The 26,318-nt window shown below is 33.5% G+C and overlaps 1 protein-coding gene across 1 annotated transcript; it reads right to left on the bottom strand.

The window, feature by feature from the left end:
- On the bottom strand, positions 1-25,160 carry LOC144974959 (gelsolin-like protein 2). The gene is made up of 12 exons (XM_078918517.1): positions 22,655-25,160; positions 21,708-21,788; positions 20,542-20,615; positions 20,062-20,136; positions 18,389-18,460; positions 17,019-17,146; positions 10,267-10,489; positions 8,562-8,645; positions 7,314-7,408; positions 6,698-6,776; positions 5,547-5,642; positions 1-2,031 (listed from the first exon to the last, which is right to left on the bottom strand). The coding sequence occupies exons 1-12, from the start codon at positions 22,659-22,661 to the stop codon at positions 1,936-1,938; spliced, it is 1,110 nt and encodes a 369-aa protein (XP_078774643.1). The 5' UTR covers positions 22,662-25,160; the 3' UTR covers positions 1-1,935.
- Between the last annotated feature and the right edge of the window lie 1,158 nt (positions 25,161-26,318).

The raw sequence follows: 26,318 nt of genomic DNA, 5'->3' as shown, positions 1-26,318 counted from the left end.
TTATAGGAAATAAACAGATTTATTCAAATAAATTGATTAATTGGATAAAATGAAATAAAAACAAAAGCCATTATGAGTAGTGTAAGTTTTCAATACTTTATTGTAAATATAAGTTAATATATAATAAGTAGAAAAGAAATTATATTGCAACAAAGTTTCTACCTTATTAATCGACTTGTAAATTTGATAAATTTTTAATCGTTTTGGTATTGCTTCAAGCAAATCTGGATATCTATCTAATAGAATAACTTATTACCGTAACCAGGGTGAGATTAACAAATAAAATCTAATACAAAAAGGAGAGAATGCTTAGGTTCGTGCCCCAAAATCACATAGAGGAATGTGTACATCGATCACAATAAAATTGCCTTTAAAATATTGGTCATTTGTAAATAAATGAAAATAATAGTATCCAGCAGCATTAAATTTTAAAAAATCTGGTCCCGTCAAATCAATAAAGGGGGAAAGCGGAGAAGATAAGGGAAAAAACATAAATAACTTTGGTAATTTATAGTAAGGGTAAGCAGGTCATCACAAGTGATTTATTCAAAATAAATTAAATGTGCTACAATTGCATTTATAACGGGAAGACAATAGATTTACATGAGTTAATTTCCACTTATTTGATCTCTGCGGGGTTGTTTGAATCAAATTATTTCAAATTTATCTTTAAATAATATAATAAAATAACATTGCAAGAGACTTAATCTCTATTCTGATGTATAAAGAAAAAGCCAACAGCTGAAGATTTAAAACAGTGTAAAAAGTAAATAGTTGACAAAACATTGCAATATTAAAATATAAAAACTAGGATTAAAATAAAACAATACTAGTCAAGAAAATAAATAGAATCTCATATTGGCTGGTCAAATCTCGAATTTAAAAAAAACAACACAATTCCACCTAAATAACAACAATCAACTGGAATAGAAGCTTCCATTTCGTTAAAAAAGACAAATGATGGAGACAAGAGCATGGCAAGACGAATCATTGACCTTCGCCTTAAGAATGTGATTCTTTCCATCTCTCATTCGTCTTTGGTGTCTCATTCCTCATGTTTTGTTGACAGAGGAGACACCAGAAACATCCACTTCGTGTGTTTTTGTGAATCAAGTTGAAGCTTCTATTTAATTTTATTTTTATAATTTTTTCCAAGTTTCAAGCAGCAACATAAACATTTCCACACCAAGAAATTAATGTCTATATCTGTCACACTATTTGTTCATGTGTATCTCTGTCAAACTGTTTGTCAAAACCAAAAAGGATTCTAATGGCAGTAACACTCTAGTAATAACTGTAGTATGATGGTTTCATTTTTCATTGTTTTTGTTTGTTTTTTATAGCACGTATGATTTACTAACAAATCATATCAATAATAAAATCATGATAAGCTTGTGATCGTCATAAATGGATTATTACCAGCATTCACTTAATCAATTAAACTAAGTATTTACCTCATGACGGATAAAAGTTATACATGCATATATTCAATGTACCATCATACTACATAACAATAATTCACTTTTCAATAATTTTGTAACATCCAAATATTTGGAGAAAAAAATAATTAAATAATCTTGTATGACACTGCAGTAATTAAATACTATAAACTAATCAAATTTGTTGAGCTTGAGTGTACAGTTGAATCTAATGTATTCATTCACGTTTAATGACATATAAATTCTAATTAGAGTAAAGAAGGCAGTAAAATATTTGTTTTGCTGAATTTTTTAGACCATCTAGTAACAGATGAATAAAACCATAAGCAGCCATTTAAAAAAAATAATTAAAAAATAGCATTTGACAAATGGTAAATGACCAATTTGTTTCCTTAAATAAAGAAAGGCAAGAATCAAATGAAAATTAATCTATTTTATATTAATAATGGATTATTGCGTATAAGATTCCGTGGTGATGTAAACAGTATTGTCCAAATTAGGCAGCAATTGCTTTATTGAACTGGGCAGTTTCTCTTCCCTCATTGAAACACGTGACAGGCACCAAGGGGTGGTCAGATTTCATCAAATAGTTCTAGAAACGACAGCAGAAGAACAGGATTTAATTATGGACATGGGTATACATTTAGTTCAAACTCTTTGAATTAATAGAATCACTTTTAACTAACATGAAATCCATTATGAGCCAACTTTGTAAATTATCTAAAAGGTTTACACTCATTTACGTTATATCACTATCTCCAAATCAGAGCGTATTTGGGCAAATATGAGTTGGTAAAAATAACGATAATGATAACAATAATAATAATAATAATAATAATAATAATAATAATAATAATAATAATAATAATAATAAATAATAATATATAATAATAATAATAATAATAATAATAAATAATAATAATAATAATAATAGTTATGATATACTACCCCCATTAAAAAAACACCTTTGGATTATTGTTCATTCCCCTCAGATACAATGGGCCAATTAATACCTCATAAAGTACACTAATGCCCGTCCAAAAAAAACAAACCATAGTTGATGTTTGATGTATGGTTCAAAATCAGTACGATAACACAATATGTGACTGTTTTAAATGATTAATTAATTTAACACAGGGTACAACAAAATTTTAAAACGCAGGTCCCCAGATTATGCGAGAAGTGGAAGCTGCTTTTGCTTTTGCAAAGAGATGAAAAAAGGGAAAGCGGCAGGCCAAGATAGTTTCTCAATAGAATTGATTGACGCCCTCGATGATCTGCAAATAGATATTCTGACAAAAACCTTAAACATCGTATATGAAAAAGGTGTCCAGCCTAATGTTTTAAAACAGTCAGTGTTTATTACCATTTACAACGAGGAACTATTTATTGTGACCAACACAGAGCAATCAGCATAATGAGATTACATTAATAATACTTATCTCTCAAGAGATAAGTGATGAGCAGTTTGGTTACATTGAAGTAAAGGGTATAGTAAATGTAATTTTTACAATGAAAACAATAATGCAACGGTCAATCGAAAAATATAAATCACTTTGTCTGGACTTCATCGATTATTCCAAAGCTTTTGATTCAGTACAACATGAAATGCTCTTAAAAATCTTAGAAAATATCTTAGTAAACAGTAAAGACCTTCAAATTGTGAAAAACGTAAGACTGGAATCAAACAGCATGTGTCAAACTTCATAACGAAACATCGAACTTCTTCAACATCAAGAAGGTGGTATGACAAGGTTGCATCTTATCACCAGGCCTTTTTAACATATAAAATGAAATAATATTCAAAGAAGTTGAGGATATAAAAGGCGCTGTCATTGAGGGGCAGAATATGAATAACATAAGATATGCAGACGATGAGACTCTGATTGCATACTCTCCAGAAAATGTGCAGAAAATTTTAGATATACTGGTGAGCAAAAGTGAAGAGATGGGCTCTCAAAGAATGACAACAACAAAATCTTCCACTTGTCAAGCAAAGGAGAGACCATCGAACAAGTAAAGAAATTTAAATATCTAGGCACTACCATTTCCTACGATGCACGAGACATAGAGGATATAAAACAAAGAATAGTAATAGCAAAAAATGTGTTCCATAAAATGCGTCCAGTTGTATCAAACAATAACCTAAAGTTGAAGACCAGAATAAAAGTAGAGGAAACATGTTATAAGTTCCTATTTATATGGTTGTGAAATATGGATGCTTGACAAATAATGTACTAGGAGGTTAAAGGCATTTGAGATAAGGATGTTAACGAAGTTGAGGCTATCATGGACAGACAAGTATACGAACGAGGAAGTGCTGGAAAAGGTGAGAAAAGGAAGAATACTGATAGATACCATCAGAAAGAGGCAGTTACAATTTCTGGGACATGAGTAGTTCACTCCTAGTGATGGATATTAATGTCTCTCAGACAGATGGAAGAATGGCTAACTGTTGTAGTGGTGGTGGAGTCCCAAGTTATTATTTTTGGAGTACATGTTGTGCAAATACAACCTGTTTGTCTCCACAAAAATTATGTTTACTATCTATCATGCTCTCTATGACTATTATTTTCCTAGGCTCCTTCGAATAAATGGCTGAGATCTGTATTCCGAATAAAAATGAGTCTCCTGTAACATTACCAATGTGGATGTAGCTTTGATAAAAGCTCATTTTTTGCCAAACGCAATATTGAGAGACAGAATTCATATCTGTTCCCCCGTGTGGTGTCCAGGGTCCCTTAACAGAGAGGATGCAAGAATAGCCCAATGCCAAGCCACTGTGTCGTAAAAGGTGACTAATGGTGTGTGACTTCCCCTTTTTGAGTCACCAGGTTGGGGGTTGTTGAAGGGTTAACAACCCTTCCATAAAACTCAAATTGTTACAGAAACACAGGACAGACAAATCAAATCCTTTTTTTAGCTTGGGTGACTGAAGAGTTTCTGCAATGACAGAATTTATGAAGGACAACAGACAAAGTCGAAGGGACTCTGCTGACCCTATGTCGTCTTCGCCACACAAGCAGCTTCGAATTGCGTCGTGGAATGTTTGCATCATGTATGAAGCTGGAAAAAGCTTATACCTTGTGGCAGAGATGAGAAGATACAGGGTGCATATACTTGGAGTCTGTGACATCCACTGGATATAACCCGGACAGAAACACCTCAAGACTGGGGAGAAAATTTTATATTCAGGGAGAAGGGACAGGATTCATACACAGGGAGTAGGAATAATTCTAAGCAACATTGGCCCAGAAGTCACAGAGAGGATGGGAACAACAGGTAGAAAGGATCATCATGGCATCCTTTACAACATGGAGTAAGAATATCAACATGAATATTGTTATAGATCTATGCTCCAGCAAATGACGAAACAGATTAGGGCAAGGATATATTTTATAGTCTGCTAAAATAAGTCATGGATAATTTGCCAAGGAAGAACATCAACATAAAGATGGGAGATGCCAATGCTAAAGTGGGACAGGATAATGTGGGATATGAAGGTATCATTGGCCATCATGGCATGGGAGGGATGAACAATAATGGTGAGAGATTTGCAAATTTTTGTGCATTCAATAGTTTGGTGATTGGAGGATCAGTGTTCTCACCATAAAAGGATACACAAGGCAACTTGGGTCTCACCAGATGGTGTGACAGAGAATCAGATGGATCATTTTTGTATCTTTCGAAGATTCAGACGTTCATTGGAAGATGTGACAGTAAGGAGAAGGGCAGATTTTGGATCAGACCACCACCTGCTATTGGCAAAGCCTAAGCTCCGACTCAGAAAGCATGGGACCAGATCACACACAAGAAGAAAATTCCAGGTGAATGCACTAGACGAGGAAAAGAATGAGGAGTTCCAACTGCCACATATCGTTAATGTAGCAGTTGAATTTTGTGAAATATCAAGACATATATTTTAAAAGGTGCATTTTTAAATAGGGTCAGTATAGTAATAATAATAATAATAATAATAATAATAATAATAATAATAATAATAATAATAATAGTAATAATGATGTCGATGAGTGATTAAGAATGGAATTTTGAAGTGTATGCTTTGCTTTTCTTCTTTTATTTAAAAATAATTCTACAAACTCTTACATGAGCGTAGGTCATGGCATTCTTCTTCTCAGATGGAGATGTGTTAGCTCCAATCCAGACAAATAGGAAACTCTTTCCATCAAAGAGAAACACATCCTTAAGGAGGGAAAAAAATAACATTTTAGTATAATTGATTGTGGAGAATGTCATATTACTGACTGCCAAGATATTGAATGCATTGCCTGGTTAGCATGGTCTCATCTTGGTCCAGTGTTCAGCATGGTTGTCAACCTGACGGGTGACCATGCCTCTGGCCCCAGGCATTTTACACAAGTTACTCCATTCCACCCAGGTGTGGTTGTTACTTGGCGCTTGTTCATAATAGCCTTTATTTCTTTTCAGAATTTGCGGGTTCTCCACTAATAAGTATATATATTCTCACCTCATTTTTTAAAACATACTCCAACAAAGTTGTTTTATCCAGAATTCGCTCCAAGAAATTGTCAAGGACTCTACATGGTTCCAGCTAACTCCCCTCAATCATATATATATATATATATATATATATATATATATATATATATATATATATTATATATATATATATATATATATGTTTGTAATATTATATCTCTTTTATGCCATGGTATTGAGAGAATGCATTTTTCTCCAATTGTGTCCCTTAGTCCAACTTGGCAAAAGCTATATTGAGGACAAGTCAAATGGAAGTAGTCTTTCAAAGGTCTCTGCGATTTCTGCAAGTGATTCAAACTTACAAATCAGACAAAATATTGAAAATAAAATACCAGTGTTATATTAATGAAATACTCAGTCACAGTTCAGGTAATGAATCAGGTAATACATGCATTCGCTACATAATTAATGTGAATTGATGAATAAAAAGGCTGTGCAGACATGAGTGTGATTGCAAACATCTCCTCCCTGTTCCTTATTTGAGATTCTTAGATATTACTTATATTAAAAATAAGAGAGCATAACTGCAATGTGAATGTCTGCTTGGAGAATCTGCTTTTTCTATAAATGTTGTTGTAACACCCAAATCACAACAACAACAACGATGATGATGATCATGATGATGGTGAGGATGAGATTTGATGATGATGATGATGATGATGAAAACAACAAAGATGACAACATCGATGACAACATCAGCAACAACAATGACAACAACAACCTATCACACATCTTACATTGGAATCGAAATGGGCTTTGGACACTTGGCCTTTTTGTTCCAATGTCATCGTCAAATCCCCAGATCGATCAGTCAATCTAAAAATTTGATGGAGAAAAAAATCAGAAGAATACAATTTTAAGGGTTTATCATCAAACAAGTAATGTGTGCTTTTGTAGACATGAGGAGCTGTTTACGTGTGTGTGTGTGTGGGGGGGTTGACAAAACTTGAAAATACAGATGATGCCTTGACATGTTTTTTAAGCCAATGTTTCCTACCTTCATAATGATATGTTCATATAATATTACTTCTAAATCAGAACGCAATTTAATTAGGCTAATTTATGTATAATAGAGGCGTCCAAGTAAAGGGACTATCATTAATGTGTAATTTTCTCTTTGAATTGAACTCTCTATTGCAGAATATTTGGATACTCTTTTTGAAGGTGTTACTTTTTAAAAAATTTTTATTTTTTGTGGGGGGAGAGAAAAGGAAGTGGGGGGGGGGGGGTGAAAGGATTGGATAAAACATTAAATTTCATTGAGTTATACTATGATTTGAAAATCAATTTCATTCAATCCTGAAGAAAAAGGTAAAGAAAATAAAATAAATAAAAGTAAATTTTAAATGTGACCTGTGAAGCTCTGGTTCCATATCTGCTGCCTCATAGCTTTCATTGTCTTCATCATCCTCTTCAGTACCTGCCTCCAAAAGATCAGAGACAATTTTCTGAAAGTACAAAAATAAAACTCCAACAAAATCTAAAAATATACAATTCAGAATTGTTATCAAGCATCATAGCAGTAAATATAATTTCCAATATTTTCCATAATTATTATTATTATTATTATTATTATTATTATTATTATTATTATTATTATTATTATTATTATTATTATTATTATTATTATTATTAAAGGAATAATTTTAAAAAAATGTAAATTAGGGTAAATATGTTCTATGAGCTGCACTACAAAAATAATGTAAAACTGTGGTATATATGAAGATTGCTTATCCATTCTTTTTCAACTTTAATTTATTAAAAAAAAAATTAAAATAAATAAATATATGCTCAATTGCTTAATCATTATTAGAAGCGGACAGATAGAGGCAAACAATAACTGGAAGACATCTGCAAATTTCAATTGTGACGTCATTGTTACCTTCAGCAGCATTTAGGACTGGCTAAAATAAAATTTAAAAAAGAAATATATAAAACTCCCTTTATTTATCCCCAAGGGGAAATGTCTTTAGGGTCTATCCAAAGGGAAGACTGGAATAACCCAGAAGTCAGCCGCAGTGCAGCGCCGCAAAGTGAGCTAGGGCGGGGTGACTTGCTAAAGGCCACACAACGAGGCAGGTGGTCAAACTCGGTACCTTTTGGGTACGAAGCAAAGACCGTACCACTGAGCCATGCTGCCCCCCCCCCATATTGTTATTGTTTGTATATCGCATTTGTAATTATTGTACATGTTGGCAAACTATCTCATTAAATACCTTAAATATTGCGCTCACTTGTCGTAGAATTATTTCCAAATATTAAGAGCAGAAAAAGGTTTATATAAATCTTATGAAATGGTTTGTGCTCAACTTAATGAGAGGAACCATTACCTGATATCGATTCAGTGCAAGTTCTCCCACCTCACTGTCATAAATGCTTATCGATTATTGGGGGGATGACACATGGCCAACGAGTTAAAATTGATGGCATCTGTTTTCGATGGAATTTGAGAAAACAAATTCAATTTTTCTATTATCAATTGTAAACACCATGTAAATTTGGTGACAATGGTCCAGTAGTTTTCAGAGTCTTAGTTTTACAAAAAGTCCAATTCGCCAAATGTTTATATATACACCCACAAACACTTTGAGAAAAACTTACCGAATCTCTGTCTCTCTCTTCAACAACAGTTGTCTTCACTTTGCCACCTCTCTCAGATTCTAGTTTCTGACAGTATGCAGAAGCCTAAAAAAACCCAAAGAAACAATAAATGATGATGATGATGGTGGTGGGGTTGGTGCTGGTGCATTTCATTTTATGTAGATTAATATCCTGAGCTACAGTTTCTTAAATACACACTCATGGGTAAAAAAGAAAAAAACTCAGCAAAGTACAATGCCTGTTTCTGTTACTAAGTTGACTTGTTGAGGCAAAATCTCATTATGTGCAAACATAAAACTGGTCAAACTCAGCATAATCGGGATCACCTGTTAATCCACTGAGTTTTTTTAAAACTAAGAAAATCTGAATTGAGCCCATCCATTTCAATGACATTGAATTATATCATAGGGGACATGTTTAAGTTATCTTCTTTTTTCAGCTAATATCGCATTTTGCAGGGTTGCCATAATGAATGCCACATCTCCATGCATCTCGGTTCATTGCATTATCTTCCTCCAGGCCCATTTATTTCATATATTCATCTTCCTTTACCCTATCCATCCATCTAGTCTTTGAGTATCCCTTTTTTCTCTTTCCCACTAATTGTATATCTCATACTTTCTTTCCCATGTCCTCCCTCTCGTCCAAAACATATCAATCTATGTTTTGTTTGTTTTTAAGGATTTTATGACACTTGCGACACATTAAGGTCGGCGCCAGTAAAAAGGAAGAAAATTGAATAGTAAAAACATTCTAGAGCTACAATTAAAAGGACATGAGAAAAAGTAAGACAAAGGGGAATGGTTTAAATAGGGAACAGATGTAGATTCCAAGAGCACACTATCAGTGTACTCAGTTTCAGATCACCTAAAAGTCTCAACAGACAGGAACCCATTAAGAGGAATACACTCAAATGTTTACAAATCATATGTTCATAAAATTTTAAAAAATTACAGTATATAACAGAGAGATGATTTACAAGGAAAAAAATGTCATCTCCCGAAACTGTAACTATACATTCAACTGTTTCCCTCTCAGACAAGGACTCCAATCATGGTCAGGACAATACTAAGTACAATACTAAGTAATCTCATTCCAAGACAAAGACAGAATGCTATTGGAAAACAGCCATTGTGGGATAGAAGACACAGTAAGTACCTCCCTGCCCACAATGGGAGGTCAAAAACGTCATCCATTTTTCAATCTATCTTCTCTAATCTTTATCGATACATTCTTCACTTCACTCAACCTTCGAGTCCCTTCATTTCTCACTTTATCTTTCCTTGTCTAAGCCGCATTTTTCGGCATACATAATTTAAGATTTGGAATGTAAGCCACAATTTGCAGTTTTCAAATTAATTGCTTTATACAAAACAATGAATTGAAGAATCACGACAAAATTACTTGTGGGAGTAAAGTAGAGTTTCTACTTCCCTTTGACGTTATGTTTTGATGATCTTTCAAGGAGAGTGCAAAATGTGAAAAATCAGTGGTGAGGAGAAAATATAAGCCAATAACATGAAATTCTAATTCTGATGATGATGTGATGATATGATGATGATGACGATGATGATGATGATTATGATGACGATGATGATGATGATGATGATGATCTATCAATATCTCTATGAGGATTAATCCTTTGTTCAAAGTTGTTATCTTAATCTTACTTATAATTCATAATGAGGTAACTGTGACACCTTACTTCATATTTTTCATTCTTGTTGCATTTTTCTCCATTCCATTGATAGATGGCTGTTCCATGATCAAGAATGAAGACATCATCGGTGTTGAGAGACTCCTTCTTATAAGCCACCTGCTTCACAACAACCTTACCACGACTTACACGGGAACAGTGGAGAAGTCTTGGTTTATATTCCTCAGGTTGCACGTGACGGAATCCTGTGTCACATCCTCCCTTCATAATTCTGAGTCATTGTAAAAACAATAAAAACATAACAATAATTAACGATAATCAGATTGCCAGAGAAAGTTGTGAAGAATACTCTAGAGCATTCTTTTCATATATATATATATATATACTATATCTATATCTATATATATATATATATATATATATATATATATATATATATATATATATATATATATATATATATATATATATATATATATATATTATATATATATATATATATATATATATATATATATATATATATATAAAATATTTCAAGTATAATTATGATCAACTTCTTACCACCACGATTGAGCCACTTCAAATGACTACACTTTTCAACTATTTTAAGAACTGGCAAAAACTTCCTGAAGTTGTTGAAGGATCGCATTCTTCATCCTTCATGTCACCTCAATTTCCTGACTCTAAATGATCATCAAGGTGAACGCTGGAGACTATCCCTCTGAAACTTCATTATATCTGTGTTTAGTTGTTGTTAAGGAATATCTTCATCCGTTTTCCACATTGAAACATGAGCATTTGTTTCATCACTGCTTCTACCTACATCAGTTTTCAATACTTTTTATGGCCCTATGTCATCATCCCATTCACGATCATTCAGAGATGTGGACAGATTCACTGGTTTTAAGTCTGTGGATGTCTTGGCTTCTCACATTTTAATTTCCTACTGCTCAAAGTCATAGAATAGGTTTGGTTGTAAACTAGTTCAGAAACAATTATTTATCAAATTACAGAACTGTGAACACCAAATGTATCATGATGTTTGCATTACGAGGTTTGTGATTGTATAATTAGGATATACTGACTAATGCAATAACTAATACTTATAGCAGTTAGAGCGCCAGAAAGTAAGCTTTAAAATGATGGCCTTAGCTCTTTTTAGCTCTTGTTTTGACCATACCAACAGCAACACCTTGTCTCTAAAATGGCGAAACTGGCAAATGATTTAGAGAAAAAAAGCATAAAATCTTGACCTAAATAGAACAGTTCATAGGAAGGACCAATTTCACAGAAATCAGAAAGAAATTTTCAGTTGATAGAAGAATCCAGAATCGAGTCCAGTAATTACCTTTCTCTCGGCATTGAAAATGGAAATACAAAACATTTTTTAAAAAGCAAGTAGGGGGGAACGAAAATAAAAATAACCTATGCTTCCAAAATTAAAACAAATAATAATAAACATTAAGAATACAAATAAATTACTAAAGCAACCCAAGAAAAAAAAAATAGAAAAATCATTTAAAAAACATAGAAGCAAAATAAATAAATAAATAACTTATTTAATCAAAATAAATAAAATAACAAAATCCTTCAAACCAGTCATGAGTGACATCCAAATAATCAGGGGAAATCACTAATTACCTACGATGGTAATACTCTTATCAAGTTCATTACTTTTAGCTCCACTGACCAATTTCGTCTAATTGTCCGCTTCGCAGGGATCACCACAATATATATGTATGTATGCAAGGTTAGTCATCCATTTTATAATGATATTTAAAGTAATTAAACGTTTGCAATAGGACAAAACTGAATCTAGTTTATTAAACGTCTTTCAACTCTCAGCTGGTGTTTGTTAGATTTGGTAGAAAGTACATTCCGTAATGTAAGCAATTGTTACTAAGTTAATTTAATGCCACAGTATCCAGAATAAATGCCAGCCTTTTTGGACTTATTAGACCGTGGGATGGCTATAACCCCCCCTCCCACCCCCGCCCCCCTTGGGATTTTATACCACTACTTTTTTATGTTAGGCGACCTCCTAAGGAAGTGATCTGAGCATGTTAGCCACTTGGCAAGTGTTGCCCCAACAGAGTTATTGCCCCTGAAAGGTCACGTGGTGCAAAAAAAGTACCACCCAATTTAAAATATTCATAACTTTTTTAGTTTTAGCTATAAAACATTCAAATCGGTTCCAAATGAAAGGCCACAGTCTATACCTTAAACATAAGTTACGATATTAAGGTTTCAAGATTTTTGTCTTGAAGGAAATCCATGACAAAAGGTCAAAAAGCAATTTTCTTGTGTTTTTCAATCTCTATTTTTAAGAATAACAACTGAAAAATGAATAGTTCAATATGCTCTAAATAAATGAAAATGTAGATTACTGTAACTGAACGTACATGCCAAATTTGAAAGCATCTGAAGTGATAGTTTTTGAATGGGAAGTCATTTAATGCCCAAAATACAGAAAGCCCGTGAAATTTTTTTTTTTTTTCAAAATTGAGTAAATATATTCATGTTGCATATCAAATTAAAGCTCTCGATTAGCAGAATATAGTTATTTCATTAAAATAATTTTCCTCATTATTTAGGACATAAAAGTCTCTAAAGACAGCATATGACAGGCTTAGTTCAAGATGTACTTTGCTCCACCAACTCAGCTGCAGAAGCTGGGTAATCTTTTTCCTCTTCGCTGTCACTGTCACTGTCACTCATTTCTTCCTCACTGTTGTCACTGTCAAATTCATCAGCTGACAGGGTTTTGAAAACATCATCTTCACTATCTGGCTGATCAGTTGACATATCCACCAGATCTTGTGGAACAATGTCTCCAACACACCAGTTGCATTCTAGGTCTCCATCAGTAGTCACCTTCCAGCCATGATCCTCAGGAGGTGGCAGATTTGGAAATGAGATATTGGATTTCTTCCAAAGAAGAGTCTGATAATTCACACGCATGATGTGCATTTGAAGAGTGAATCGGCAGAATATTGCCAGACCCTGTATGGGAACCGTTGACGAACCATATCAAAATGCAATTTGTTCACATCTGAATAAGTATTTTTATTGTAGATAAAGCAAACAAACTGTTCCAAGTCATCCAGAAGCTTAGAATCTACAATTTCATTCACACCAAGAGCCTCGAATGCAAGAAGAAACTGGTTTTGCCTTCATGATTTTCAATGGCTTAATTTTTCTTCTTCGAATGAATGCACTAGTGGTGTCACATCCTGTAAAAGCATGAAATCCCAAAATTGCATGAATCAAACTTGTGTCATGCATTTGAGATAATAGAGATATGTTGATAAGTCTGCGTTGACATCCTGTTCCAGTCCAAAAAAAGAGCGGCTTTGAAATTTCAGTGGCAAAGTACATCATCAGTAGAAAGACATCTGTATCTGGAGAGTGAACAATAATTTCATCACAATCACTCTTGGCTGCATGAAAACAATTAAGTATAATGCAGCTGTCTGCTTCTTCATGTGATGAACACAATGAGTGTACGATGGTGACTTCTGTTGTTACTCCATCTCTACTTGTCAAGCAAGTGCACTGTTCTTCTGATACAAACAGTATTTCCTTGCCTTTGTATCATCCTCCCATGACTTTTGAATAAGGTTGATGAGATTTTTCTTGTTGTCATCATTATATAGAAAAGACTTCCAATCTCTTGGCGTTTTTGTAGATAGTCCCCGCAATAACAAGGGTTTGTCTGACTGGAGCGTATTCTGGTCTGTTCAAGAGATTTGATGGATTTTGTGTTATACGAATCTGTCACAAAATGAATATGTTTAGCTGAGGGTAAAAGTTAAAAGATCTTTTCTGACAGCTGGCCAAAAGTTTCCGGAATACTTTTTAGGGAAAGAAACAGAGCATTTCCATCAATTACAACTTCTTTGCATGTATTCGTATTGTTTGTGACATCAACAAGAGCGACAGGATTTTCTAATTTATGCATCAATGCACTTTTGTCTGTTTTTGTTGGAAGTCCATCTGGTGTTGCAAGGGCCCATGGGATTGGACTTGGAGGATATGCCAACACTTTTTGCAGATCCAAGTCATGATGTGTACTGACCATCAATAACTGCTCAAAAATGTTTCTCTGTGCAGCGATCTGTACACTTTGTTGTTTTGATGGTTTTACAGTGACAGTTTTATGGTCGTTACGAAACGTCTTCAGAGATGTCTTTTTAATGGGCTTGTGAAAGGAATGTTCTTTCTCCACCAGACGTTTTTGAACAAATTCATGAAATTGTTCCTGGCCCTTTTGGTCAACAGACAAAAGATCATCAGAAATATTTTCTGCTGCTCTCATCCCTGAAGATAAACATATTATTACCTGGATGTGAATGGGAAAGATTGGTCAGAGACATGAGGTATGCTGACACGTATCTAGCATAATTCTGATGGTCCATTGCAAAGAATAAGGGACATAGTTCCTGAAGGCACTGGACATGAAAAATGAAGTTGTTGGTCTTTGTGTCTCGTAGAAATTTTAGCAACAGCCAAACTTTATCCATATACTTAATCCAAAATTGGACTGTTTTCCAAGACGTCCCTGGTGAACTCCTTCCCTAAAGTGTGAGTATCGCATCCACAAATCTTTGAAGTCTTCATTCTCTGATGCACACTCGAGACTATTTTCGTCCATGAAGAGCATGGACTCACTGATTCTTTTTTCACAGATTTGATGACAATGTTGGAGTTGGTATGCTGCTCCAGCTGTTTAAATAAACATCTCTCTAGAGCCTCTAACATCAACACGTGAACTCTCAGTGCTCTATTATAGTGCTTTCCACTCATCACTTTGTTCATAGAACCACTTGCACAGATGCCAGATTCTATGATAATTTCTTCAAAACCTGTCCGTTGCATGAGTTTTCCCAAAGCAGAAACCCATCCTTGCCAGCCAGGAACTGTCCCTCTCAATCCTTCTAGATTGGATCTGCAAAACATACACAGGAAATCTGACAGTGGAACTTCACCTAGTACAGAACATGGTACACATACTTCAAGTGTCGGTATGGTTGGTTCTGTTTTTTTGCTTTAAGAAACACGGTGGTAAATCTTTGGGTTGGTAATTCATGGATCGCCTTTTACTCTGTGTAACAGTTGTTTGACCCGTGTCTGTCTGGCAGCCATCAATTTCTTTTTCATTGGTCACTTCCTCGTTAGACTTTTCTCTGACTTCCTGAATCACTATCAAGTGTGTCGTATGTGTTGTGTCTGAACCAGATAATGTTTCCTCAGCTAGGTCAAAGTTATCCCAGCAGAAGTGAGTTACAAGGTTGGTCTCTGTTTTGATTTGCTGAGGAAGAATGTTGCTGGAGTTGGTAATGCTGTCACAAATGGCAGTTTCGATTTCCAGAATTGCTGAATATGAAAAAAAAAGTGTGTCCAAATCTGTTCAATATATGAATGAGTTGTGCATTACCTGTAAGGTGTCTTACTGATACACCCAGCAGTATATGCTTGGGCATCTTCCAGCGCCCATTGGTGACACAATAGCAAATGTCATCTGCTATCGATCTATTAAGTCGTTCTTGCTTAACTGTGCTTTGTAGTGTCACTAACATACATAAGATAAAATACCATATGATTATAATGTTCATATCTGCACTCCACTCACCGAGATCTTTTATTTGAGATGCTACAAGACTATATTTACATAAATTCTTAAATAGTCATTTTTGGACAATTTTAGGTCTATTTTGACCTTAAATAAGCGCCAACTCCGTAACGACTTCTTCGAATACTTCTAAATTTGGCATATACTTTGTACATTGCACTCTCTACAACTTTTGTTTTTAAAGACATATAAAATTGTTTATAGTTTTTGTTTTAAAAAGTTTGACAGATGTTCAAAATCGCAAAAAAAATATTTTTTCAACCCTTTATCGTCGATATTTTAAAAGATAACGTTTTCAGTACCATATTTTTAATATGGACGTATAAAATAACTTTCAGGCTTTCTTTTGAAACCAATATTAAGGCTCTACAACAAAAATTGGCAAAGTTATCAACCTTCAAAGTTTGTTAGTCCTTGTCTAATTTTTCTGCACCACGTGACCTTTCAGGGGCGATAACTCTGCAAAGGCTACACTTGCAAAGTGGCTAACATCGATTTTTTAACAGTTCTATGAATACTCTTTAAGAAAATATGGGTGTACAAAAATCCCAAAGGGGGGGGGGGGGGGGGGGGGGGGGAGGGTTTCGACTGCCAGCCCACGGTCTATATGACTCTGATGGCTGATTTTTTATTATTTTCAAACTCAAAAAAATTTCCAAGAAATACAAGATAGAGGATGTTACAATTGTCAGGGAATTCCACTGGAGAAAATCAAATCTCTCTCTATTAATCATAAATAAAAGTGATAAACTGATGAATAAGTCATGCACATTTCTATCCCATAGCAGGTCACATGAGACTGAACTTCAGTTTCATAAATGACAAATCAGATACTTTCTGTACCAACATTCTTACCAGGTCCATCACCGCTTTTAAGTCAGATACTCATTCGTTCACATTTGAGTCATGCAAGATAATGGAATAAAGAGCCTTATCCTAATTCTGTGGCCAGATTAAATTGATCATTCTCATTCAACCAGGCACTGACCAAATATTGCATCGCCATTAGAAATGAGACATTGTGCTGCAGAGCCACTCATCCCACAATAATGATTGTATTCTTTACTGACTCTTCTAAACCATAAATCAATAATTTGTTATTAAATATGAAAAGAAGGAACATAGCAATAAAGGCAATGAAGAAAAGAGGAAAAGAAATTCTTACATCATGGATGGAAAGTAGGACTTAAATATGTCAGATTCATGACCTTGAACCTCTCTGTGTTGGACTGGTTTGTCATCATGCAGAGTGTCCAACTCGACAGTTTTGTAGGCAGCAGTACCGTATTCATCCTGGCGAGACAATTTTCTGTCACAGTTAATTACAATTAATTTCCATTTCAACAAAATAAAGATGTATAGAAGTATGATGTGTAATATTTTACACTACACCCATACTTAGAGATATCCACACTGATAAGCATACACACATTTAAGGAGTGAGAGAGAGAGAGAGAGAGAGAGAGAGAGAGAGAGAGAGAGAGAGAGAGAGAGAGAGAGAGAGAGAGTTAGAGAGACAGATGGTGGAAGAGGGAAGTCACTATTTTTATAGTCTCCATTCAAAATCATATTTTATATTATATATAATATATATATATATATATATATATATATATATATATATATATATATATATATATATATATATATATTATATATATTATATATATATATATATATATATATATATATATATATATATATATATATATATATATATATATATATATATATATATATATACATATAAATATATATATATATGGTCAAATGTGATGAGTCTATGCCCTTGAATAGTTTGATCACCTTCTTTTAGTTTTGTTTCTTGTGGACTTATTATACCGAGCTTGTATCTCATGAGGTCTTCTATTAAGTTAGTTGTTTTTAATTTTGAAGAAATCCCAATCACATTGAAAGACGCTACGTTTATAATGACATCATCAAATGTTGCGGTAATTTGAAATATCTGTGTTGTTGTTTACATTGAGGATAGTTATCGATAATTTGTACTTACAGTAGATTGAAGAAATGAAACATTATAACAGTTGGCTTGGTAAAATTAGAGATGAATACACATATAAATCATGGAAAAAGTGGTGAATGGATCCATTATACAGATGATACTAACAAAATAAACATTTGAAAATGCACAATTCACAATGTAGATAAGCAGATGCAATATGACCCCAATCACAGAAAATGAGTAAGGGATTACACTCTAGTGGAATTCAACTCATACACAAATGGATCAGGTTTGAATGCAATAACAGTCAGATTTTTTTGTATCTGACCCCTCTATCAATCAAGTGATGATTAGGTATCTGGTCTTGATAGATTTGGTAGAAAGTACTTTCCAAAATGTTATGAGCAATTGTTACGAAGTTAATTCAATGCTACGGTATCCGGGATACATACCAGCTCTTTTGGACTTTATGACTCTGATGATTAATTTATATAGATAGGGGATGTTACATCAGTCAGAGGACTTCACAGGAAAACAGCAAATCCAATTAAGTCATATCATAACAAGTTTACCTGTGTGCTGTGCTCTCCAATCCAAAAGTGAACATCATATTTCAGTTCATCTTCATCATCTACTTTGTATGTCTGAAAAAGAAGAAATTTGTTTATCTTTGTCCTTATTTAATGAAAAATAAAAATACCATCAGGTTTGGCTAAAAGACGAGTAAGAAGCTATTATCAGAATTTAAAAAAAAAGGGATAGATGAGGGTGTATTTGTAGCATGGAGGAATGATGGCACAAGTGAGAGAGGTATCGTAATCAATTTACATCGTTTATTGATGGCAATAGTTATCAAGGCAGGTGTTTTTCAATTTGGCTGGATGGGGGTCTACAGTCTTGATCTGACCAAGTAATTAACAAATCAAAATAAATATTTTTTGGTGGGACATTGTTTTCAAAACTTGGTCGTCAGGTATGGGACGGCCATCTAAGATATGTTCATGATTGTTAAAAGAATCGTAGGGAAGGCGGTAGTGATGTGGTGGAGAGCCCCGTCTTAAGGGGAATGAGTAATATCGTGAATAACACTCTTGCAATAAAAGTCAACAGTCAAAAGTCTAAATATATATTTGAATTTTAAAAATCATAAATTACATAAAAGTTACAATTTTGACTTTATCAAAAACTGTTTGGTGTAAAAGTTGTTTTTTTTTTTTTTGTTTTTTTTTAAGGGTTTTACAGTGCTTGCAACACATTAAAGTCATTTCATCAGCAGTAAAAAGGAAGAGATAGTAAAAAAAATTCTAGATTCACAATTAAAAGCTCACAATAAAAATAAGAAAAAGGGAAATGGTACAGATAAGGAACAGATGTAGATTCCAAGAGCATATATATTATCATTGTGCATAGTTTGAGATCACCTAAGAGTCTCATCGAGACACAAGCAAAGGATCCTACTAAAAGGAACACACTCAAATGCTTACACTGCACATTCAAAACAACAAATATACAATACCTAACGGAGGGATTTACAAGGGAAAAAATGTCATCTATGCATTTGACTGTTTCCCTCTCAGCAAATGACCTGAGCCAAGGCCAGGACAAAACCAAGTCATCTCATTCCAAGGCAAGGACAAAAAGCAAGTTGGAAAACAGATATAAGGGGTATAGAAGACATAGTAAGTGACATCCCTGCCCACTATGGGAGGTCGGGAACCCTTTTCATGTATCGTGTAAAAGAATGGAACATCACAAGTAAGATGTTACTGCTCTCTTGATTGTTTTTGTTTGTTTGTTGCTTTAGGTCTCTTCCAACACAATTGAGGTTATATGAGAGACCGCTGAAACAAAAAAACAAGCAATCTAACAAAAATACAATGTCAATCAAATCATAACCTAAAGATATCATAAGCTTAAATTATAAATAACAGAACAAACAGCAGAGGATTTACAGGAAAAAAATATATTCCCTGTCAAAAATACAATCACAAAAAAAGAAGCAGGATAGGCTAGTAAAGAGAAGAGAAACGACATCACTATCGGATCGTACACCCATGCGAACATCATAGGTATATGATTCAAGGGTGATGCTCCCATCCAACCACCCGCGGCTCTCTTGATGTACATTGGTTAGGGTCTGCAGTTATAACAAGATAAATAATGATAATGATACCAATATTATGATAGCTACTCAATTTTGCTGTTGCTAAGTTCTGTTCAATATTACTTCAAACTTTGAACTTACATTCAGGATTATGTATGAATCTCCAGAGAAAAACTTTCCATAATCTTCCTTTGGCCAGTGTTTCACCTTGAATTTCTATGAAAAAAACAAAACAAAATAAACAAATAAAAAACTTTCTTCGTCCAATTGTAGAATAATCTATTTTGCCATTTAGTCGTTGATGTCTTTACAACCATGTCTGAATCTGATCTGAATCTTATATTTTTATCGGAATTCCAGTCAGTGAGTACAAATATCTCCAAATTTAAAGCAATAATAATAATAATAATAATAATAATAATAATAATAATAATAATAGCGATATTGATGATGATGATGATAATGATGATGATGATGATGATGATAATAACAATAATAATAATAATAATAATAATAATAATAATAATAATAATAATAATAATAATAATAATAATAATAATAATAATAATAACAACAAAGAGATTTTTTAAAACAGCACGAAATCCAAAACAATGAACTAACCTCAATACGCCAGATTTGCAAGCCAACTTCTTGGCCAGATCCTGCCCATGCTGTCTCAGTTTCTGCAGATGACTCTTGAAATTGCAGGAGGTGAAAGAAATGAAGGGTGACTCAGTCAATAGTCTTCCATCAAAATCGCAATGGATTTTTAATTAAATATCGGGTCTACAATACCATATACGGGTCAGTTTATGTTAACAATAAAAGTGAGCTTTAAATAGAGCAATATCCTCTAAATGTGCTCAAAGAGCTTTATGAGGGATCCCAAGCCAACAGTAACACAATACATCACATTTGTAGCTTGTACGTGACGGGTCAATCAGACTCATTAAACCAGTGTACTTTATGTACATGAGCATGTAAATATCATATATTGTGTGTTTGATAATATAAGTAGAAGAGATGGATTAATGTCTCTCCTACACAACTAAATTAAAAACATTCCAACCAACCGAAATTGCCTCTTGAACATTATTCACAAGAGAGGTTAATTTTTATTGATTTTACCTGTATTGATTGGAAATTCTATGTAAATGTATGTTTCACACTGGCAATTGCCTAATATAAACTTTTGAATCTTTGTAAAGCACCCTTATAATTTTTTTAACCCACAAGACAGCCTTGTTTTACAGCCAGGTCTCATTTTATATCTGAGGATGGTGAGAGGATGACATTAAAGAGAATTTTCTAATTGTGACGCTCACAGCAGACTTTGGACCAAAGACCTACAGCGGGTCATAGCCATGTGTCCTACCACAAGACTACAAAGCCACATAAAGGCAATTACAGGATATAAATTTATAAAAGGCAGGGGGCAGTTGGGGTTGGTGAGTCAAAGAATCGACTGTTGTGCATCAGTACAATATGACACATTTCTTTGAAATAAATCAAACAAAAACATGTATTGGAATTTTCTCTCTTGAGATTACAAAAAAGTAAGAGATTTTTTTAGAAAATTTTACCTTCAGGTAATTTCAGGTAATTTCAAAGTCTAAAATAATGTTATTAACTATGTTACGCAGCATTGACCAGGTATCATCCATAATCTGTGATAAAATAAGTACGTAGAAATGTCAAACAAAAGAAAACGTTCTTTTCACATGTGAGATTGCATTCCAGACAATGGATGAATGTTTGTGCATTCAATACAAATCATTAGAACGTACTTTTTACTTCTTTTTCCGTATCAGAGCCAAACAGGGCCATGTTGGAGTCTTTCCAGTCATACTTCTTAGCTTTTCTGAGTCCTGTTCAAAATGGTAGAATCGCTATCAACTCAAGAAAACATATATTATGCATTGACTTTTTATTGATATCATGATCACATAGGTAAAATCATAATAAAATATTGTTTAAATGCTATAATATAATGGAATCTCTAGCAGAAATGGTTTGTATGTTATCAGACAGCTAGAAATAGCTTTATAAAGGAAACTTATTAATCAAAGTTGAATAATCTTTATATGAGCTTAAATAAAATTGTAAATATATAAATTTAGACAAAGATAAATTAGAATGGCACAGTGTTGATTGGACAGTAAGAATGTCTGAATGATTCAGTTTTATTTCTTTGTTTAAGTTTGTGTTTATTGGTAAATGGCAGTATGGATTCTTTAAGGTTATTTCATTTCATTGCTACCTTTAAAAGAAAGATGATAGAGGGTAGTCAAAGATTGTAGATATACATTTACGTTTTGTCTCTTGTTTTGTTTCGTTTGTTTTATCTCCAATTATTAAATCCTTTAACGTGGAAGTTAATTTGTTTTTCTATCCGATCATAACTTTGCTAATCATCTATCTTATCATACTCACATACCGAACTTTTTCTTCACAAAAATAAATAAATGCATATAAATAAATAAACAATTATTATATTGGTGTATTCGGAGTCATCATTATCATCATCATAACCATCACCAATAACGATGAATAAACGATAAACATAACGATAAATAAATAAATAAATAAATAAATAAATAAATGAATAAATAAATAAATAAAGGTGTAAGACTGACATCGATATCTTGGAGACAACGGACCGATCTATTATATAATCTATATGATTTCTGGTAAAGTTAAATTAAACCCCGCCTGCAAGTGGTTAATATCATACCTGCCATGTTGAAATGTCAAAGTTTGAAAGAGAGAGATCTGGTGACCTGAAATAAATAAAAAGAACTTTTTACATTGGAGTCTCAGTATAACAGTGATGATAACAGCCTGAAATCAGAGTCCTGTTATAGCCGAATTTCAAGGGAAATTACCCAAATAACCTAAATATCTCTCTCTCTCTCTCTCTCTCTCTCTCTCTCTCTCTCTCTCTCTCTCTCTCTCTCTCTCTCTCTCTCTCTCTCTCTCTCTCTCTCTCTCTCGTAATCATCATGAACATCATAATCATCATCATCGTCGTCGTCATCGTTCTACATTAGCCCCGATTATTTGAGGATCAATCCACAGTTTACAATTTCAGCTTCTTTCTTTCCTTCACACATTTGTCCACGAAAATATCGTAGACACACATTAACACATACAAATGACACATTTAAAACCTAGGACTCTATACTTCACATAAAGTGACCGCTTTGAGTAATATTTGTTTTGATTCGATTTTTACGTACTTTTTAAAAAAGGAAGTGATCAAACTGCTTGTTATGGTGATTTTTACTATACACTTTTAAAAAGCCATATATATTTCTCATTTCTTCATTTCGGCTTATCTATATATACAGCTAACAAAACACGCACTTATTATTTCCTGACGACAATAGAAATGAACGAAGCATGCGTAATATTGTTACGGAAACAGTAGACCTCTTCATCATAACAAATTTGAACTATCAGTAAGAAACAAGTTTGAAGTGCTTGGAGAACTAACAGATATAGAAGAGAAATATGAGCAGTTTAAAGACAATGTTGCTGCATCATTAGAAGAAAATGTTCCAACCACACTTAAGTTGCAGAAGAAGAAATGGATTACTCCAGAGATATTAGAATTAATGAATGAGAGAAGAAAGGCCAAAAATCAGGAAGAAAAATACAAGACTCTGAACAGGCAGATAAAAAGAAAATGCAACGAAGCTAAAGAAGACTGGATAAATGAACAATGTCACTATATAATGTCCTGCAAAGAAAAAAATGGCAAATTCTTCCATCAGAAAATCAAAGAAGTGACAAACAAAACTAAATCAGGTGCTAAAAGTGGATGCATCAAAGACAAGCGTGGAAACACCATCATGGACAAAGACTGCATTCTAAACAGATGGTCAGAATTATTTGAAGAACTTTTTTTTGATAATCGAGGAGAAATGCCTATGATAAAAGAACTGGAAGGGCCTTCTATAATGAAAGATGAAGTTAGGAACGTCATGAAAAGCATGAAAAATGGAAAAGCTGCAGGACCTGATGCCATAACAATTGAAGCCTTGACTGGCCTGGGTGAATGGGGGATTGAATTCATCACAAACCTTCTAAATCAAGTGTATGACACAGGAAAAATGCCAACTGATATGAAACGATCCATTTTTATAGCACTACCAAAAAAGCCAGGGGCAGTTGATTGTGAACAACACAGAACTATTAGCCTAATGAGCCACCTCACAAAAATTCTTTTGAAGATAATTTTACTAAGAATAAGAAATAAAATACGACCTGAAATTGGGGAGATGCAATTTGGTTTTGTTGAGGACAAGGGTACCAGAAATGGAATATTCACATTATCAATGCTGATGGAAAGATGTATTGAAGTAAATAAAGATCTGTATATGTGTTTCATCGACTATTCAAAAGCCTTTGATAAAGTACAACACGAAAAACTATTCAAAATTCTATCATCCTTGGACATTGATGGTAAAGATTTAAGAATATTACGGAATTTGTACTGGGAACAAGAAGCAGCAATGCGTGTTGACAACGAACTAAGCAGTTTTACACCTATTAGAAGAGGAGTTAGGCAGGGGTGTGTTTTGTCTCCAGATTTATTCAACCTCTATAGTGAAATGATATTAAGAGATATCGAACATAAGAAGGGGGTGTGTATTGGAGGAAAGAATGTAACAAATCTGAGGTATGCAGATGATACGGTTCTACTGGCAGAATCTGAACATGAACTACAAGAATTACTGGATGTTGTAGTCAGGAGTAGTGAAAATATGGGACTGGAACTGAATATATCTAAAACAGAATGTATGACGGTATCTAAAAATAATAACCCACCAGCCTGTGTAATAACAAGCAGAGGACAAACAATACAACAAGTTGAATGTTTCAAATATTTAGGCTTCAATGTAACATCCAATGGAAAATCAGATTGTGAAATAAAGAAAAGAATAGGTATGGCGAAGAATGCATTCAACCAGCTGCATACAATTATGAAAAACAGGAATATTAGCATGAAAACAAAAATCAAAGTCCTGGATTGCTATGTACTGTCTGTGCTGCTATATGGTTGTGAGAGCTGGACCATAAACAAGACCATGGTTAAAAGACTGGAGGCAGTGGAAATGTGGTTTTACAGAAGAATGATGAGGGTGTCATGGATGGAAAGGAAAAGAAATGAAGAAATTTTAGAAATGGCAAACAGAAAAAGATCACTGATAACAAAAATCATCAAACGCCAAATGGAATTTTTAGGACACATTATCCGCCACCCTGGTTTGGAAATACTCGCCTTGACTGGAAAGATGAATGGAAAAAGAATAAGAGGAAGACAAAGAATAACGTATTTGAAAGGGATAAGAACTTGGACAGATGAAGCTGAGAAAGGTGGCGCTGCTTTAATAGAATTGGCAAGAGATAGATCAGCTTGGCGGAAGATGACCTCCGACGTCTGCTTCAGATATGGAACTACATGAGATCTTCATCATAATTGAGTCAATTTACGTGCCGTGCCGGCTCTAAAAATATCTACAAACCAGATCTTGTAAAGAAAAAAATAAAGAGATAGTTTTAATATGCTTAAAGAGTGAAATAAAACGAATAATCACGAAATCAGAATGCGGAATAAAAATGATGACTAATGCTTTAACAAAATGGTCATAAGTGGACAAGACGGACATACAGAGAGATGGAATGAGATCAAAAGACTGGGCACTCAGAAAGACTTCATTAGTCAGCCAATGCTGATAACCAACAAGGAATAACTTAGATAATAGAAGTGTAAATAATTCTATTGAATGGTTTTATGACTTTCACATCCTCGGCGTTACATAAACCGCTAGGATGGAGATATTTTTGGCTGGGGTCCCCCAAACTAAAACAAAGATTATGATAATTTAATAATTATGACGACGAGGACGATGGTGATGGTTATGATGATGATAATGATGACTCCGAATACACCAATATAATAATAATAATAATAATAATAATAATAATAATAATAACAATAATAATAATAACAATAATAATAATAATAATAATAATAATAGTAATAATAATAATAATAATAATAATAATAATAATAATAATAATAATAATAATAATAATAATAATAATAATAATAATAATAATAATAATGATGATGATGATGATGATGATGATGATGATGATGATAATAATAATAATAATAATAATAATAATAATGATAATAATAATAATGAAAATTGTCATGGTCTCAAGTGAGTAAAGAGCTACTCGACTATGCATAAAGATATATGTAGAATGAGGCCCCAGAATTTACTAGTTACTATAAATGAAAAACAATTAACGATTTGTTTACAATGAAATAAAAATAATGATGAAATTTAATTAAAAGAGATAAACAGTGATCGTGGCAGTTA

Source organism: Berghia stephanieae, chromosome 6, assembly GCF_034508935.2.
Source record: "Berghia stephanieae isolate SIO BIC M18660-M18661 chromosome 6, UCSD_Bste_1.3, whole genome shotgun sequence".
In the NCBI taxonomy this organism is placed as follows: Eukaryota; Metazoa; Mollusca; class Gastropoda; order Nudibranchia; family Aeolidiidae; genus Berghia; species Berghia stephanieae.
Note: the sequence above shows the minus strand (reverse complement) of the source record. Positions and strands in the feature narration are given on the sequence as shown.